The sequence below is a fragment of the Anabrus simplex genome, chromosome 7 (assembly GCF_040414725.1).
Source record: "Anabrus simplex isolate iqAnaSimp1 chromosome 7, ASM4041472v1, whole genome shotgun sequence".
NCBI classification, from domain to species: domain Eukaryota; kingdom Metazoa; phylum Arthropoda; class Insecta; order Orthoptera; family Tettigoniidae; genus Anabrus; species Anabrus simplex.
The window spans coordinates 97891370-97910809 of record NC_090271.1 but is presented as its reverse complement, the minus strand read 5'-3'; the positions used below and the strand labels follow the sequence as shown (position 1 = coordinate 97910809).

The 19440-nt window shown below is 36.6% G+C and overlaps 1 protein-coding gene across 1 annotated transcript in view; it reads right to left on the bottom strand.

The window, feature by feature from the left end:
* The window catches only part of LOC136877293 (aconitate hydratase, mitochondrial), a 225399-nt gene that overhangs the window by 150009 nt on the left and 55950 nt on the right, over window positions 1-19440 (bottom strand). Inside the window, exon 4 of the mRNA XM_067151224.2 lies at window positions 3001-3126. Coding sequence (XP_067007325.1) covers window positions 3001-3126 — 126 coding nt within the window. The remainder of the gene's footprint in view (window positions 1-3000; window positions 3127-19440) is intronic.

The following is a 19440-nucleotide window of genomic DNA, read 5'->3' as shown; positions in this document are numbered from 1 at the left end:
GAAAACTTTCTGAAACCAACTGGTGCAATACCTACACAATGGAGATGAGTCGGTTTACAAGACCCAGCCATTTAGTACAACAATTGTGGGCAATGTGTCAGCAACAAATTCTTTATATACCTGTATACAAGGTAAACGCACTGGTTCTCGACATGTTCAGGATTTTTTTTTAACGTTTAAAACATGTATGTACCGCCTGGCGTGTTTTTGAACATTTCTGAATGGGTCGTGTATAACCTCAAAACTTTCTTAACTATTATTCATCATTGTTGAACAGAATTAAACATTTATTCGTATGGAAATTTTTCACTGAAAAAATGCAACATTTGCACCAGTATTCGACATGTCAATTTTGAATTCGGCCAGTATCCAACACCTCAGTGAACCAGTAGCCGACGTACATAACGTCGGTGATGTTCAGCGCGCAGCGTCAAAACAAACGATTTCAGTGCAGTATGATTGTGCAATACTTAGTAAACAATGATATTAGGTAATAATCAGAAGCTTTCAAGTTTATCTTGAAGTTTAGACAAATAATTAAAATTATATTTTGTAGTTGTGTCCGGGCCTCGCGTGTATGATAAAGTAAGGAGGTTCTTTCGCAATTAACCTCGAAACGATTTATTCGATTACATGGACAGATTACCTCAAGCTTTTACTTCACTTTACAACCCCATCTACCTATTTGACCTCCCAAGGCTGGGTGGACCCCGTTCCAGTCCTCGTACCACACTTCAAATTTCATAGCACAACCGGGAATCGAAACTGGACCTCCGGGGGTGGCAGCTAATAATGCTAACCACTACACCACAGAGGCAGACTGTGATATTTTTATGAAATTAAACTACAACGATTGTGGATATTTACTCTACGTACCTAGAGAGTAAAGTTACATATTATTATTATTATTATTATTATTATTATTATTATTGTTATGTACTTCAGGTATATCACAACATGTTTTTATTTTATTTTCCAAGTTACTTGCGAGAAAATGTTACTGTAGTTAAAATTTTGTGTTCGGACTGTACAATCAACGCGGTCATATATTTTTCCTCGTGTTACGAAGGAAACCCAGATAGAGTTCAATATCACGGAAGTTTTATTTCCTCATTCCTAATATTTGTGCTGACTAGCATCTCACTATGAATTACGAAAGCAAGCAGCAGTCTGGCCCATCTGTTTAATCTCAAAAACAAAAAAAAAAACCTTTCAACGTATATAGTACATATGTTATTTTCAAATAAAGATACAGGCCTATAAATAGAACATAATACACTAGTAATATACTCTGAATGTCTAAATTAGACCGAATGTAATTATGGGTTCAAGTCTGGCTCCATGGCTAAATAGTTAGCGTGCTGGCCTTTGGTCACAGGGGTCCTGGATTCGATTCCTGGCAGGGTTGGTAATTTTCCAAAACATAGAACGGGTTAAGTCGTAAGGTGCCAAAATTTAGTCCCGCAGGAGTTTTTACATGCCAGTAAATGTAAAGCAAGTGTCGACGATTGGTACAGTGTCGAGAACCGGTGCGTTTACCCTACCTGAAATTAACAGTGAAATAAACTTAATTATAATTGAATTACTTATTTCGTGTGCCATACTTTAGAAATATTTACATTATGAGTTAATAATATAACAATTTGATTACTTACTTGTCTTACATAATAAATAAATAAACAATGCATTTTCCTGTGTCTTATTTCTGATGCAATTTCCCTCCATGCGGCATTCGTCACGTCTGTCTTGCTGTATACGGCAATGGAATAGTTCCAGATGCACTGATGAGCTTTCACTAAATTAATGAAAGGTATTACAGAATTGTCTTCTCTTCTTCCCGTCATGTTCACAGCTCGAAATACCATACGATACTAATCGCTGAAGAGACCAGCAAACGGCACTTCGAGAGATATGTCACTTGCGATATGTTGTGCAATCGCGCAGCTGTGAACCTATTTTATCGCCACCCTTTAGATTTCAAGTATCTGGCTGTGCGTGTCGTATGTCACTTACGATATATCACTTATCTTATATTGTCTTAGTGCGAACGCGGCCTTAAAGAGTTCCCAGAGTTGCTCAACTAAACCACCCACAACATCTATGAACATTCTTACACAATAGGAAAGTCCAATTTTTATACGGCAGTAAGAGATGTTCGTAATTACTTCTGTGCTTGGATTATTGTGGTACCGGGAGGAAGCACATCATAGGGGTCCGAATAGGCGATCATAATGGAGAGGAATTTTACATTGAATTAATGTAAGTTTTGTCATTACAGAGGGGATTATTGCTGTACCGGTAATCACTGTATGGAGATTTCACCGTATTACAGTACATATCCACTTGAAATGTTACCGTTTGCAAAATTAGCAATGAAAATAAAACCACTCTTTCATCATCTCTGTATGGAGCTCATGAAATGGTCTTAATGTTAACTGAATCATTGAAAATTTAAGGTGCCTGCCACGATCACTTGCTGAGTGGATCCCACTGACTTGATGGATAATTGTTGAACGAATGAACAGATTTAGAGAAGTTACTTTATTTAAATGTACATCAGTTGTCATGTTAAAATTAAGGATGATATTTTTTGTATTACTTATATTTGCAATTCTATATATTTATACTGTAAAGACCCCAGTAAGGACTAATGTCTGCACAAATGTTTGTAAAGAAGAAGTAGGTTGAGTTTTGTGCGCACCTTGAAATGTGCAGATGACAGTGATTCTGGTGGGTATTTCCAGCACTCTCAACAAAATGATATAACATTGGAGGATTATGACGAGGGTAAAGATTATAGTGCACTGTTTCAAAGTAAACATACTTTATGTAGGATTTATCATTTGTTATAAATAAAAGGCAAATTAAAGGTTTATATTTTTGGTAGAATTTCTGCTCTTAAAATTAGGGTGCACAGATTTGAGTATACACAGTACTCAAAGTGTACTTACATCCTAGCAAAAGCTGTTATGTATATAAATCAGCAGAGTAACAACTAACCTGATGGATGATTCCTGAACCTGGTTTCCAGAAGCCAACACCATACTTCGCACCAGCAGTCTTCAAGAAATTGTATACTTCCTTGTTCAATTCAATGGCTCGTGCTAAATCCTTTACACCTCCAACCTGGGAAACAAAAGAAAAAATGTAATGAGAAAAATATTTTACAGTAGTTCTTTATATGGTAGTTGTCAGAAACAAGGCTATAACATCAAAGATGTTCTTTAATCTAAAAGAGAAAATTATTTTCCATGTTGCAAAATCTCAATCATATGGATAAAATTCTTTAAATCTGAAATATATCTTTGGTTTTGTTTATCAAATATGATAAACATGCGAGGTGCAATCAATGTCGAAAGCACCTTTTGATTCTGCATTAGAAAACTTTCAAAGAAACCAAGCAGAAAACCAAAGTGTGCCTTGATTTATCAAGTAATTCAGTGTCCACTGCTCCAGCCACCAAATCCTCATCCATTATTGTACAATAACACTTCTTTCACTTGAAGGTTGCCTGTAAGACTACTGCTACTTTTGGCACTATGACTAGGGTGATTCAATAAATACTGCACAATATTTTACTACACTCAAACGCACATTTATTTTGGCAGTATCTCTTTACAATCCTTCAATATACAGTATTTAATCGTGTATAAGACCCCCCTCTGGCTTTTCGAGACAAAGAAAAAAAAATCTCACAAGACTCCCCCAACGTAATTCGTCAGAGAACAACAACAATTCCACTTCGAAGCAGGTACCAGACTTATTGCAGCTCTGATGACATCGCAGAAATTTGTGAATAGTTTAGTCCGTACGACCCACGCAATGAAAACACACGCCAAAGTCATGCGGTACATCTGTGTTTCGTAGTTAAAAAATGACTGCCTCAGTAGCATAAACCAACTGCAGCTCTGATGACATCGCACAAATTGGTGAATAGATTCGTGTCCGACCCGCGCATTGCAAGCATGGATCAATCATACTATATGTCTGTCTTTTGTAGATAAGAATGTCTGCAAGCGTAATGGTTAGCACAATTAGCTGCTGTTCTTGGGAGCCTGAGTTTGATTCCCGGTACTGTACTGCCAGAGATTTACAAATGGAAGAAAAGTTGATATGCGGTAAAAATGGTACATGTAACTCCCCTCCACTTGGGGCGTGTCTAAAAGGAGTTTTACTCTAGTTGAGAAATTCACAGTTGTTATTGTTAATATAGCAGGCAAGATAATTAACAAAGTGATCGTTTAATATCTCTTAACTCGAGCCAGTATAGGTATTTTTTTGGAGAGAAGTTTAAAACATGATAAAAACTATCCAACCATAACGACTGTTTTACAAATAATAATAATATAATAATAATAACGATTTTATGTCCCCACTTTAGCGATTTTTGGAGACGCCAAACAACACATACTAGGGTATGTGTTAATAAACAAAATGGAGATGACGAAAGTACACAAATATGATTATAAAACGCATTACCGCCACATCTGTAGATACGTTAAAAATTAAATAATTGAAAAAGAGGTTCAACCTATTCAATACATAGGAAAGAAATGTAGTGATTACATTTTCATTTAATAGTAAATATAAATGGGACCGGTTTCGACCCTAGTCCAGGTCATCGTCAGCCGTAAAAACATGTAAAACAATGCATATGAAAAAGAAAAAGATTAATTAAACTCTGGATCGGTACAAGATGAAACAGTACATAATATTAAGAATGGTAGTATGGCACACGCAATGATAGGCGAAGTCTCACAATGTTTATGAATATTGGAGAACAGTCAAAAGGGTCAGTTTCCACACTCTGTCAGGCACAAAGTCACAACACTATCAAATAATATATGAAGATCATAAATAACTTGAAGTCGCAGACGAACAGATTTGTAGAAGCAAACCGCCAGCTCCCGGTGATCAGCGCGGCACATTCAAGGTCATGCGCTGCGGTCTCGAACGCCAAAGTAGAATGGAGAATATCCTGAAGGTCCAGTATTTGTCTCGGTTGCGGGAAGTTAAGTACGTGTATATAGAAATATACAACGCAAATCAGTATAATTGAATGAGTACTTGTGCTCCTGCTAAGTTCTTGGAAAACAGTTGACTTGAAAAAACAATTGTAAAGAGAAAAAAATATAGTAAAAAGCGCAATATCGGAAAACAAATGAAAACTTATATGCACAGTGCGCTATTTTTTAAATTGAAAAAATTTTAGGTCATGATTGAAGTAGTCGAAGTTGGCGCAAGACAAGAGTTAAAATTTGAAAGAGGAGAACCGAAATGAAGGTCGATGGTTTTTTTTTTTAAATAGAGAAGGTAGAATAAATTAACAGAGGAAGAGTGATAGTGAAATAAGAGAAAGAATAAAAGAAATTAAAGTTAGATGGTATTGAGGAAGGATAAGATAGGGAAATGAAGGAGGGGTAGTTTAGGGTGGGTTAGGAGGGTGGGTTATTGGAGGTAGAAAATGTGGGTGGGAACTTTGTAAGGCATGGAAAATAGAATTGGGGTTTTGGTATTTGGAATTTTTGAGAAGAAGAATTAAGGAGTCAAAAAGGATATTGGGTTTTTCAGAAATGTCGTTTAAATTGAAATTAGGGTTGAAGTACTGGTCAAGGTGGATAAAGCAATTTTCAGTAATGTTTAAGAGGGGGCCTTTGTTAATGATTTTAAGTATATTCATGTCATTGTCAATACTGGTGAAACTATGCTTGGAGTCTTGTATGTGCTGTCCTATGGCAGAGAATCTGTTGTATTTAATGGCGTTGACATGTTCAGAGTACCTGATATTGAAGTTGCGGCCAGTTTGTCCGACGTAGGAGGAATTGCAGTTGTTGCATTTGAATCTGTATACACCAGATTTAGAAAAAGCATTAGATTTATTTAGAGATTTAGAGTTGTGTAACATATCAAGATTTCTATTGTTAGTTCTAAAAGAAATTTTCATATTATGTTTTTTAAAAATATTAGTTATTTTATAAGCATCCTGAGTGAAAGTGAAGGTGGAAAAAGCAGTTGGTTTTATTGTGTCTTTAGATAAAGTGGTTTTTGGATGGTGTTTGAATTTGTTGATGATGCGAGACAAATACTGGACCTTCAGGATATTCTCCATTCTACTTTGGCGTTCGAGACCGCAGCGCATGACCTTGAATGTGCCGCGCTGATCACCGAGAGCTGGCGGTTTGCTTCTACAAATCTATTCGTCTGCGACTTCAAGTTATTTATGATCTTCATATATTATTTGATAGTGTTGTGACTTTGTGCCTGACAGAGTGTGGAAACTGACCCTTTTGACTGTTCTCCAATATTCATAAACATTGTGAGACTTCGCCTATCATTGCGTGTGCCATACTACCATTCTTAATATTACGTACTGTTTCATCTTATACCGATCCAGAGTTTAATTAATCTTTTTCTTTTTCATATGCATTGTTTTACATGTTTTTACGGCTGACGATGACCTGGACTAGGGTCGAAACCGGTCCCATTTATATTTACTATTAAATAAAAATGTAATCACTACATTTCTTTCCTATGTATTGAATAGGTTGAACCTCTTTTTCAATTATTTAATTTTTAACGTTAATACTTTCAATACGGAACAATGAAATTTTTATCTTTAAATACATCTGTAGATACCCATAAATGCGGCAAACTCTCCTGTTATTTATTTTTATTCTTTCCATCATGGAACCTAAACAATGTGGTCTCATCTCATTTACAGCTGTTTAGGTAAATCCTGATGTGATAAATGTAGAGAACAGGCATGAAATATACTTAAAAATAAGGGCTTTCAACAGCCGCAGTTATCAAAAGAATGCTTCCAGTCACTATACATTCGGAAGTACAATTACGCTAGTTATCAGGTGGTGGTTTGACAAGCTTTCTACAGCACGCTTTATTCGGAAGAAGTGACTTCTGCTACACATACACCAACTGGGAATATCAGAGACCATTCCCAGAAACCATTAGGGAATAGATTCACACTGTTTGAACTCTACAGTCTGGAATGAAACTATTTTTAAGTGGTTCAAAACGACGAGACCTCCAATGCTCTCGATTGCAGTGCATGGCTTATGAGATGGCAGTGAAGATGACGTCGCTTGGAATGAAAACACGCTGCTAGCAGGCAAGTTGGCGGCGCAAAACGATAATTAAATGAAATCAGTGATCAGGTTTACTCAGGTTTACTGTGTGGTAGACCTACTGCTCAACTGACAAAGACAAATGACTAGCCATTAAGTCATTTTGCATCAATATTGCATAATATGATAATATCCCTTATCCTCTTTCTGTAAGGGGTGGAGTATGAAGCGAGGCCAATCTTTGTTTACATAAAATCAGCTTCATGGTCCGTATCACACTTTAACAGATTCACAACTAAGTATTTTTTATTTTCCACCTTGTTGATACATGAATTGCTTAAGGCAAATTATGTTATGTTAAATGTCTTTAAAATTATGTTAATTATGTTAATTCACTTCCTCTCAAACATTGATACTTCGACAATATATGAATTTTTCGTCTAAACAGTGTTATGTGGTTGAAGATGTTAATAATATATGAAACATGTACCACTTTTAACCAATAAGTTGCCTTAACCCATGAACGCCTAGCGTTGCACATGTACAATGGCGTGCTGGTGCTCATTTCTTTCAGTGTATGAAGTTGTTTTCCAGTAAAAGAATGAAAATTGCGTGCGTATTCGGTAAAGGGAAGTGTTGTGCTTTGTTACGAGTCGGCTAATCAATAGTCACAGCTTGATTGTTGACGAGGTGTATGTTTGAAGTTTGCCGTGTGTCCCAGCTATCACAATAGCATACCATAAGGGGTAAGATTCACAATATAATTTTATGATTTAGAAATAATTAACCTCTTTTAGGAAATCCAGAAAGTAAATTCATCAGTATGAATGTAGCACGATTCCTTTTACAATTAATAACTCGTGGGCGAGTGAGATCCACATATTCCCGGCGTTACATATTCGCAACACTAGGCAGATCCGTTGTCAAATCACTTCCTTATGTACCAATTTGGTATTGAAGGGTTGGTTATTGGCTTAACAACCCTCTGTTGCTGTGCATGCAATTCAAACTCATATACCAGTTTTGTGATGCATATTATTAGTCTATTATTATTATTATTATTATTATTATTATTATTATTATTATTATTGTTATAAGTGGTGGTAGGAAATTTTATCTCGTGTATATATAGGAGGAAATCATAGTTGAATAGCGCCATTTATTCGATTCACATTTCTTCAGGGGCTTGACATTCGCAGAAATTCTCGAGGAGGTAGAGAAGCGAAATGAAGGGGTAGATACTATTTATATAGACCCTCCAGAGCTTACACCCCTTTCGGATGAAGACTCGGCAGGTGAGGACGAGGAAGGGCTTATTGACAACCTAAGTCATAGGCAGCTTGCTGCGGGGGCTGAAGTTGTTCTTTCCAACGAAGAAAGACTGGAGGAAGATTGCAATGATGAGTGTGATATTGTCCTGCCTAATGATAGTGCTTCTGCAGCTGCTCATTGTGTTTCTAATCGAAATCTGTTCATACCTCAAGTTACACGAAACTGAACTGCAAGAGACTTTTCACTACCTTCCGGTATATTTCCTGATAGTGACTTTGCAAAGTATAGTGACTTTTCCCCTCTTGAACTATTCGAATTGTTCTTTGATGTTCTTTGATATATATATATATATATATATATATATATATATATATATATATATATATATATATATATATATATAATAGGTACTGTAAATAATGTCTTATTGTATATAAAATATTTTTTTTGTCCCTTAGTAAATAATCAACTCAACAATTACTTATATCTTCTTCTCCACGCTCATTGTCCTCTTACTTTCATTATTTTCTTGAAGAAAAAAACATACGTGTTGGTGCCTTGCAGACCACTACTTAAGCGCCTAGCGTTGCATATATGCAACACCCTATATTTCCGAAACTAAACACGTTTGCTTCAAAATAATGGATCTTCCTTGAATAATACCCTATCCTAAGAAAGTTTAAGAAAAATTGAACATTTTGTTCAAAAAATAAAAAATTCGGGCATTCAAGGGTTAAGCAATTAATGTATCGACAAGATGGAAAATAAAAAATACTTAGTTGTGAACCAATCTTCAAAGAGAGTATTTATGACCGTATGCCCTTCCTGAAGTCAATCTCATCAGAGGAATTAATGAGATGAAACAAATTACGTGATATGAGTAACTAGAACCAAGTATATTTACTTTATATGTAGGCCTAAAAGTCGTGTTCACCATTTATATCATTGTACAATTAGAAATACTGCCCTCCAACAAAAATAGCCAGTATAAATAAAATACATTCATAAGTTTGTTAAAGAATAGTGTAGAATGTTTACATGTACAATTTATACCTCTTTATAGCCTAGATGTCATGTGTTCACTGCACAAAATTTGAGGTTATCGCATATTGGACCCCACTTTTTTTTTTTTTTTTTTAATACTGAAAAAAGTGTGTGTGTGGGGGGGAATGGGGTCTAATATGCGAGTAAATATGGTACTCTCCCTACTTCTCAATGACTGAATCCCAATATTTGGGAAGACTTACAATTCCATCCAAAGTTCATGTGTCGAATGACTCAGGTAATTGAAGCAGAAAGCTTTTCCAACAGAAAACTATGTTCATGCATAGGTTTTTTTTACCCTAGGAAATAAGTCATCTGGTGGGACACATGTCCGGGCTGTAGGGCATGTGAGAACACTTCTCATCTGTAATCACACAGCTTAGTGGTCATACCATTCTTTATGTAAGTATGAGCATTGTTATGAAGGACGAAGTTGCCCAGCTTTCAGCAACTGAGGTCGGATTTTTTTGCATCAAGCCAAGGTAACACACTGCTGTGACACTTGTTCTAGATGGAACTATCATATCCGTCACGATGATTCCTTGACGATCAAAAGCAAAGATCATCATTGGCTTGACCCTGGTTGCACTAGTCTTAAGTATTTTGGTTGTGGAGAAGAAGCAGCTCTTCAATCCTCAGAGTGCTTTCTTTAAATTCTGGCTAAAACTTGCCAATCCATGTTTCACCAATAGCAACAATTTGACCCAAGAATGCTTAACTTTCCATGTACGGTGTATACATGTGGGCTATTTTTCATATAAAATTTCAAACTTAATATGCAACCTTATATTGTTAACAGTGACAGTAACCGGACACACTTGGGAGGCTCCACTACTACTGTCGGATTTTTTATTATGGACACCCGAGTTTAGGCTTTAATTACAAACGAACCAATAGGCCTATTGCGATGCGAGTTATACCAATATTTTCCTTGTTTAATTCTACATTAGTGTATATAAGACACATTGTTTTCGACGTTCATTAAATATTTTTTATTTGTGGTTGTAATAAATATTGCCCGAGTTTTTGGCTTCTCTAAGAAGCGCTCACTTAGGAATATATACAAGGAAAACTATTTATCTGATGGTAATGAAATTCTTATATGTTATAACCACATGTATTTGTAGTGTAATACTCAAGTTACAATGTTTTTCAACCACCCCGAAAAAAGTTCTTATCATTTTCCTAAAGCAACTCTTTCTCAGCCCAGGATAAACGTACAACAGCAAACTTGGGCTTGTTTTGAAGCACTAAGTGATGGTTATCAGAAACTACAACAACTGTAACCGTACAGTGTGGTACCGAATTTATGAAGAGTAATATTGAAAGGAGGTTTTGTGTACGCCGGACCGTGCGATTAACAGCAGGCCGGGTGGTGATATCGGGCGCAGTGTTTCCGCGTTCAGTAGTAATCACGCGCGCAACAAAAAGAGCTTTTCGTTAATTTTCAACCTTTAATTTTATTTCTTCTTATAAATTCCACTTCCCATCACCGTTTCTCATACGGGCTTTGGACCTTCAAAGGCAGGTTTAAAAATGGTTGACTTCCTAATTTAGAAATATCACACTGTACAATTTTTACAAGTTATTTGCATTATTATTTACATATATTTACAATATTTAATTCTATCAATTTTCTCCGTCTGAAAAATCACTGTGTTCCGATGAATTGGTGCTGCTGTCATTCATGTTGATTATGACTGGCTCAAAATAAGGGACGTTTTCAGACAGTCCATCTTTTTCCCAGTAGTGGTCTTCAATTTTCTTAGCGTGTTTAACACATTGTTTCCAGAGTTCAGGGGCCACGGTATGTAAGGCTTCTCGGCACAAAGCGTTAATTGCTCCCATACCTCTACCATTTTCTAATTGTTAGCCATATTTGTTTTTTCTATTTTCCCTTTTACGTAAGCCCAAATGAGCTTGATTGAATTAAGCTCGCAATGGGCCACTGGTAACCAAACAAGCTGTACATCTGGTCGAAGTCGTTTAGTCAGTTGTTCCAGCTTCTTTACCGGTGTTTGAAAATAAGGCCTGGCAAGGACAATCGGCTCTGATTTCGTTAATTTGTTATAATCGTCAACTCCAGGTGGTAGTGAAATATTCTTTGATGTTATCCATGATATAATTTCAGGTTTCAGCCATGACATGTTCGGGTTTTTAGATGAAGGATCGTCCATCATATGATATGGAGCTTGATCTACAGTGACAGCCGACCTTTGAGGCAATAAGCTCAAGACTTTTGTGAACCATTCTTCATAATGAGTCGAGATCATCTCATTGTGGTAATCAGCACTTCTTTTCTTGCCAATAAAACAAAGTTCTGCACCGTCGAGAAATCCTTCTCCACTTCCGATGTGTAAAATTATGATGCGTTTCCCAGCCCCAGACGGTGTTTTGAACCCTCCATGCCATCCATAAATTTGCTGAATGAACCCTCTGTACATTTTATAGTTGTCAAAGTTGTTTTCTGAAGCTTCAATCACGTTTTCTTGCCACCCATATTAGATAGTATGGTTCTGTCCGCACCAGGTCTCATCTGTAAAGAAGATCTTTTAGCCCTGTGCTCTTAAGTCTCTAATTCGTCGAAGGTAGGTATGTCGGGATGCAGCAACTGTCACAGATTCCATTAGCACTGATTTCCTGTTTAGTTTTTTGAATCGGAATCCCAAGCTTCGAACTACTTTCAAAAGCGTAGAAATTGACATATCAGGAAAATCCGCCATATTTTCTAACAGTTTCATGCGGAGGCTTTCAATTGAAAGAAATACCTTATTCATATAAAAATCGTGCATATTTCTTCGTATTGTGCTCACAGTAAAATCATCGAGATGGATTTTCGGACGCACCGGTCTCACACACTGCTTCTTTCTTGACCTGAATGACGTATTTCCATCATTCTCCTTTGAAGCGGCACCTACTCTCTTCACTGACGACAGCGATAATCCAAGACAATCTGCCACCTTCTTGTACACAGGGAACCTCTTATCCCCTACTTTTCCCCCTCACATTGAAAGAAACAAATAGCACTCAAAATCATTGTAAGTTAACCCTCTGATAACGGCGGTCTCGGAGGCATCTTGATGTGACGTGGCCAATATGCAGAACATAGAACAACTGAAAATAGCTTGCGGACAAACCAAGGCCACGGGCATTCCATTGCACAACTGCCCGGAACGAGTGTACTGTGTTCGTTGCGCGTGTGATTACTACTGAACGCGGCAACACTGCGCCCGATATCACCACCCGGCCTGCTGTTAATCGCACGGTCCGGCGTACACAAAACCTCCTTTCAATATTACTCTTCATAAATTCGGTACCACACTGTACGGTTACAGTTGTAGTTTCTGATAACCATCACTGAGTGCTTCAAAACAAGCCCAAGTTTGCTGTTGTACGTTTATCCTGGGCTGAGAAAGAGTTGCTTTAGAAAAATTATAAGAACGTTTTTCTGGGTGGTTGAAAAACATTGTAACTTGAGTATTACACTACAAATACATGTGGTTATAACATATAAGAATTTCATTACCATCAGATAAATAGTTTTCCTTGTATATATTCCTAAGTGAGCGCTTCTTAGAGAAGCCAAAAACTCGGGCAATATTTATTACAACCACAATAAAAAAATATTTAATGAACGTCGAAAACAATGCGTCTTATATACGCTAATGTAGAATTAAACAATGAAAATATTGGTATAACTTGCATTGCAATAGGCCTATTGGTTCGTTTGTAATTAAAGCCTAAACTCGGGTGTCCTTAATAAAAAATCCGATAGTAGCTTTTGTTATCTGAACCCAAGTAATGCTATAGACAAACTGAACACACGTGCATCTTGCTCAAGCCTGGAATTGAGAATGGTGTTACCTTGACTAGTATTGCATCCTCTAATTTGCTGTTCTACCAACCTGTGCATTATTTATGGAATCACCTCCATATCTTTACTATTACTGCATCTACTACTACTACTACTACTACTACTACTAGTTACTGACAGAAATATGGAGCAAACAAGCCTAAAACTGGCAAAACCAAAATCTACAGGTGACATACAGACCAACAAAGTGTACTTCAATACCTCCATGAAATTTCTTTTAATTTTTTTCAGTGATGTTCTTAGTCTTATCTGTAAGCTGAAGAATTTATATGCATCACAAAAGAGAGAGAGAGAGAGAGCAACTTGATGTACCTCAAAAGGAAATTCTGGTCATTATTGGGAGAATTTTATCAATAATATAAGAGATTTAGGTGTAGTCGCTTTGAATAAATACTGAGGCATATGAACTTAAATGATAACATTCACCACAATTGAACTGAGCACCTTTTAAAGCTTAGGGCTCTGCTAGTTTTATTGTAAGCTGTTTATGAAAAATATTGGTGTTAAAGAAAATAAATCCATAGATAAAAGCATGATACACGATTCCCTATTATGGGAAGCATTATGCCAACACTCCAGGAAAAACAAACTGAAAAATGTCCTTTCCAGAGTAAAACAGTAAAAAAGATCATACGGCTACATCCTTACAGATCACCAGAATGACAATAGTATAGGTACTGCCGCTAATAATAATGAAGACATGAAAGTTAGACCTGTGTATACGGGGTCAGATGAGAAAAAAGAAATGAAGTGTCCGTACCACAACCATCATAATTCACATCCTATAACAAAGGAATATGAGGGGTTGCATCAACTCTACTAATATGTGGCAAATTATCAGTTAAGCATGAAGCAATAGAAATGGCCATGGCTAAGATTCCCTTACTTCCTGGATGTTAGGTCCTGTAAATGTTTGGCTACTGTGCGTAAGGACATAACCAAAATAGCCCCTAAAGTCTCCTGAAATTTCAGAGTAATGTTGCAGTGATGTTACCAGAAAATAACAGAAGTATCGCATAGAGGAAAATTGTTCCCTGCACCAATCAATGAGATTCCTTTCGATGGACTACACCCCTGGCCACTCTTAAAATGACACAGACGGGAGATGTGCCTAGTGCAAAAAAAACACTTTTTTTTTGCATCGAATGGAAGTAGTGAATACTTCATGTGAAATGTTTCAGTGACTATCAAAATCATTAATTGCCCCACCACAAGAATGTTTCTCTCAGAAACTATAGAAGTCAGTTATAATGAGCGAAAAATTTACTCACTATAGGAGACTGTAGACTTTTTCGTAAAAGTTTAAAACATCCACACACATGAAAATCGCAATGAAACTGCGATCAAGTTTGTTCAAAATGTGCATTTTTACAGATGATTTCCGTACTATGGCTCACTTGTTAGTTATTTTTCTAATTCCATTACTACATGAATGAGCATGTTCAATTTCATTGTTAAAAATTGTAATAGTGTTCTGTGGCATATGTTGCAGCTTTCTCATTCACACAGCGTCACCTAACTTAACCGTATATGATCATGAAAACATTTTCAAGCACCAGCAGATTGCTGATAACCTTTTCGCTATAAATTTACACGGAACAGCTTTTCCGAAATTTAACCAGACTCGAGAAAATATAAACTAACCTTTGAAATCAGTGATGCACTTTGCCATATCTTGAGGTGTACCACGTTCTTACTTAGGGAGCGGTGATAAGGGTACAGGGATCTGGAAGTCAAGTAGGTATGACATAAAAATGTTAATGTTGAACTGTAGAAGTACTGTAAAGAAAGGAATAGAATTAATTTAATAGATATATACTTACCAGATATTGTACTAGGAGTTTAGTCATGGCTGAGAAATGATATAATGGATGCAGAAATTTTCTCACGGAACTTGAGTGCATCGTACAGATAGGATAAGAATGGTAGGAGGGGGTGTATCCATTCTGGTGAAATAAGAATTTGTAAGCTGTGAAAAAGTTAAAGATGACAAATATGAAAATCTAGGTGTGTAAGGCTCATCTCCAAAGGTAATAGGCAATTTGATATCTTTGGAGTTTACAGACCGGGAAAGGGTAGCGCTGACGCTGATTCGGAATTATTTGTTAAGATAATCAACTGTGGGGAAACGATATGGAAAGGAACATGATTGTAGCAGGTGATCTCAATAATTTACCAAATGTCAATTGGGAAGGTAATGTGAACTACAGGAAGCATGACCAACAAATGGCAAATAAGTTAATATGGGAAGGACAGCTGGTTCAGAAAGTGACAGAACGAACTGGAGGGAAGAATATTCTGGACGTGGTGCTGGTAAAACCAGACAAGCTCTATAGAGAAACTGAAGTAATAGACGGTATTAGTGATCACAAAGCTGTTTTGTCGTAGTTAAAAATAAATGTGACAGAAAGGAATATCTTAAAAGGGCCAATTCCAGGCGTTGCGTTTATACATTTCTTTTTAACATACGTGACGGAATTATAGTGAATAAACCCTCCTTTATTATCCTCTTCGACTTGCTACCTCCACCATTGAAATTTCTTACCAAGGTATTGACTAAATTTATTTTATCAGCATTCCCAGAAACATGTACTGCTTATATTAGTACTTAGAAAGAACTTCTACTAGCTTGGGCTTGATTATATTCTGGGCAATTTTTGGATTCTGTTTGTGGGTCTCTTCGTCGCTGCGCTCTCTCAGAACAGTCACGAACTTACTGTCAGTTCTCTTACGTGAGGCGCGGTATGTGCGCGCATCTTCCCTGGCGGAGCTAGGCGATTTAAGTGTGGCTTGGTGAGAAGGATCGAGTTGCTGCTGACTGTGTAAGATGGAGGTTCGCTACGGTTGGTGCTATAAAATGGATAACGGATAATTGCGACTGTCCGTCCGGGTTTATAACCCGATATGTTTCATTTGTTTTGTTCTCCTTTGGTAACTGATACATCCTCCAAATTTTATTTATTATGGATTGAATTATGTGACTCACAAGCCTCGTGGTCGTAAGTACTACAACTGTATTGGATACTTCAACCAAACAAAAAGATTAAGTTCTGCACGATATTATTATTATTATTATTATTATTATTATTATTCGATTGTTCTGGTTTAAAGTGGATGAATTTGTGTTTGTCATACGAACTGTTTCAAAATCGTGTTTTCCAATCTCTTTAAGAACTGACTTTCACTTGAGTTTTAATAGTTACTGAAATCTTGGAACTACGAAAAGTGGTATCTGTACAAGTTCAGGTTTTGGATCAAGCTAATAGTTTTGATGTTTAGCTTCAGTAATATGAATTATGTAACTATTGTGTTATTTGGATTTCGCCTCATCTCATTTGGTAATACTTTAATTGTACGAGGCAAGGTGACTTAGTGAGGAAGTTCTCACAGGGACTTAAGTGACTGCATCTTTTTCGGGTTTCTTTCTGCGACTATTTTTCTTACTTATAATTGAACTGAGTTACCGTCTCATTTTTCTTCTTTTGTTTCTCATTAATTTGCATTGTTGTGCTCGTGCCCTGCGATTGGGTAAACCGAGTAATTATGGCGTCACCCCATCTCATTGATGATGATTGTTTTGTGGCGATTGTTTTGGCGGTGTGACCTGATATTTATTTCTTTCGGTTATTTCTGTTCATTTCTTCTTGTTAATTCTTGACTATTTTACTATGTTGTAGTGCGTCTCCTGATTTTTAAATTTGCCCTTCCGGTATGATGGAACGACCTTCCTTGCGAGAACTCCTCAAGAAGTAGGTTTTTAATCAGGTTAAATTTAACTAATTTTGAAACAGAAAAATTAGTATGACATATGAAATTTAAAGAAGACATCTCAAAATTATTTATGTACAAGACAGAGGTCTGTGAAATTGTGTACAGTTTGCTAATGTAGTTGTAAGTTTTACTTTAAATCTTTCTCGGGTATCGGCCGATTCCTACATACGTTTGGTATTATTTCTTTAACATTTATTTTTCTTCTGGGGATGTTCAGTTCTTTTAAAATTAATTGAATAATTTAAATAAATTTATTTTATTAGTTAAATGGTATTGTGCTTGTACTTGGAGTAGTTAAGCATGTTCTAATACAGTAACCAGTTTCCACGGCTTGGTTATCACCTGCACTCATTATGTTAAGTTCTTATTTATTGTAATTTCTTTCTTATTGTGCTGTTATGGTGATATGTGCTTCCACATTTGTTGTATTTTTTTGCTAACTGGTCTGGGCAATTTGGGGAGATCGTGGGACTGGGTCACATATATATGAAACTTACCAACTAAACAAATTGAGATTTATGCATGATAACGTCTAGATGATACTTAACAACCTCCACAAATTTAATTGTTGTAAACCTGATGCATGCGATTTTATAAAATTAAAACGTAGCGATCGGTGTTTACATGTAACGGACTTCTGACTTTACATACCTTTACATTTTATCTAAATTTTGCGAACTGTGGCAACTTGTATTGGTAACATTAAGATATTGTTTACAAGAAGGACAAAGGTACATTTTGCGAAAAACGAAATGTGTACGTTGCATAATGTCTGCGCAATATAGTTATCGTCGCGTTTTACTTGACAGCGTCGTGGGATTACACACGCGGATCAATGCTATAGCGGCATGGCATGAGGGGCTAATAAATCCTCAACTCCGCATCAAATATGATCACTGAATGATAAAATGTACATTTATTATCGCAGTAAGTAATAATAAAGAAGGGGTGTGATGGCGCAGCGGTCAAGCTGCTTGGAACCATCAAGACTGACTGGGTTCGAGTCCTGATTAATGCATGTGTGATTTGAGGTGAAAGTCGCGTCCGGTGGTTCGGATTTCACGTAAAAAACGAGGTCCTGTGGCTTATGATACTTAGATTATTGGTCACATAAAACTACAAGCTTCATTCCTAATAATAACAATAATAATAAGGTATAAGACTACAGATACTGGTACTAACTTGTGACCTACCCAATAAAGTTTTTATGAATTGTCACACATTTATATAACACTAACAACAGTGAATGTAAAAAGAACTTAAATATTTTAAAATAACTGAACATTCAACGCTTAAATAGCCTACAGTTTGAAAGAAAGCTTTGTCAGAAAAAAATATAATAAAATTGAAAAAAAAAATTGTTCATTCAGCTTCTGGTATAGACTCATCAAAATACCATTTCCCACGAGTAAAATGAGTCACTGGTAATTATCTTTCGATTTCACTTACATTTAAAAATCACTCGTCTTTCGTCGGTGGTTCACAATACAGTTCAGCTTCATCGTCGCAGTTGCAAAAATTGATTACAAAATAAATACCACCATTACTTTCAGTTATGGTACAAACAATATTTTGAATGTTTCTTTCTGCTGTATTTTAAAAGTACGAAGTCACCCACTTCAAAAGCCGTATCACAGGGTGGATTTTTGTCATCTGCTTCGATCTTTTAGTCTGGATGTAGTGTGCGGTAACAGTTTCAGGATAATATTTTCTTGTCTGAACTATATATTTTTGAATAGCTCCACATAATGAATATCCTGTGTTCCTGGTAGTGCACAGAAATGTGCGTGATGTGGGTATTCTTGTTTAAAAGTTTGTATGCGTCTGGCATTGTGATGCACATTAATTTTTAAAAAAAATTTGTCCACAACAGTCTTATACGAATATAAAATCTCTTGCTCGAGGAGATGGTTAAGTGATATCATCCTGATTGAGAAATATAAGAACTTCTTGATTCGGAAGTGCAGACTTCCTGCGCTTGCCGGAGGTTGATGAACTTGCACCAATTTACACTAGGCGCAGAAACAACTTTCCACTTCATGCGCGGCCTCACTGGTAAAGCGTGCTCTGAACACTTTACAGCTTTCCCAATGTTTGTTTGCAATCAAAGTTGATGGTTGTGTTGTTCGACTTGTAGAACAGGAAGTAACTGTTGATAAGCACTGAAGTTTTTGCTGAGCTCTGTGTTTCTTCACCGATTCTCGTACCTGTTGGCGGCGTACGCGTAACTAGGCAGGTGTCATCTTCCTTCTCGCAATACTTTTACAACGTTCCTTGTGAGTAAGCGGCATTATTAATCATCAGCTCAGTGTGAACACAGATTATATTCTAAAATACGTCCTTTACAAGTGAGTGTGACGCAGAATCTGAATCCTGTTGGCAGCGTGTTGCGGCAGC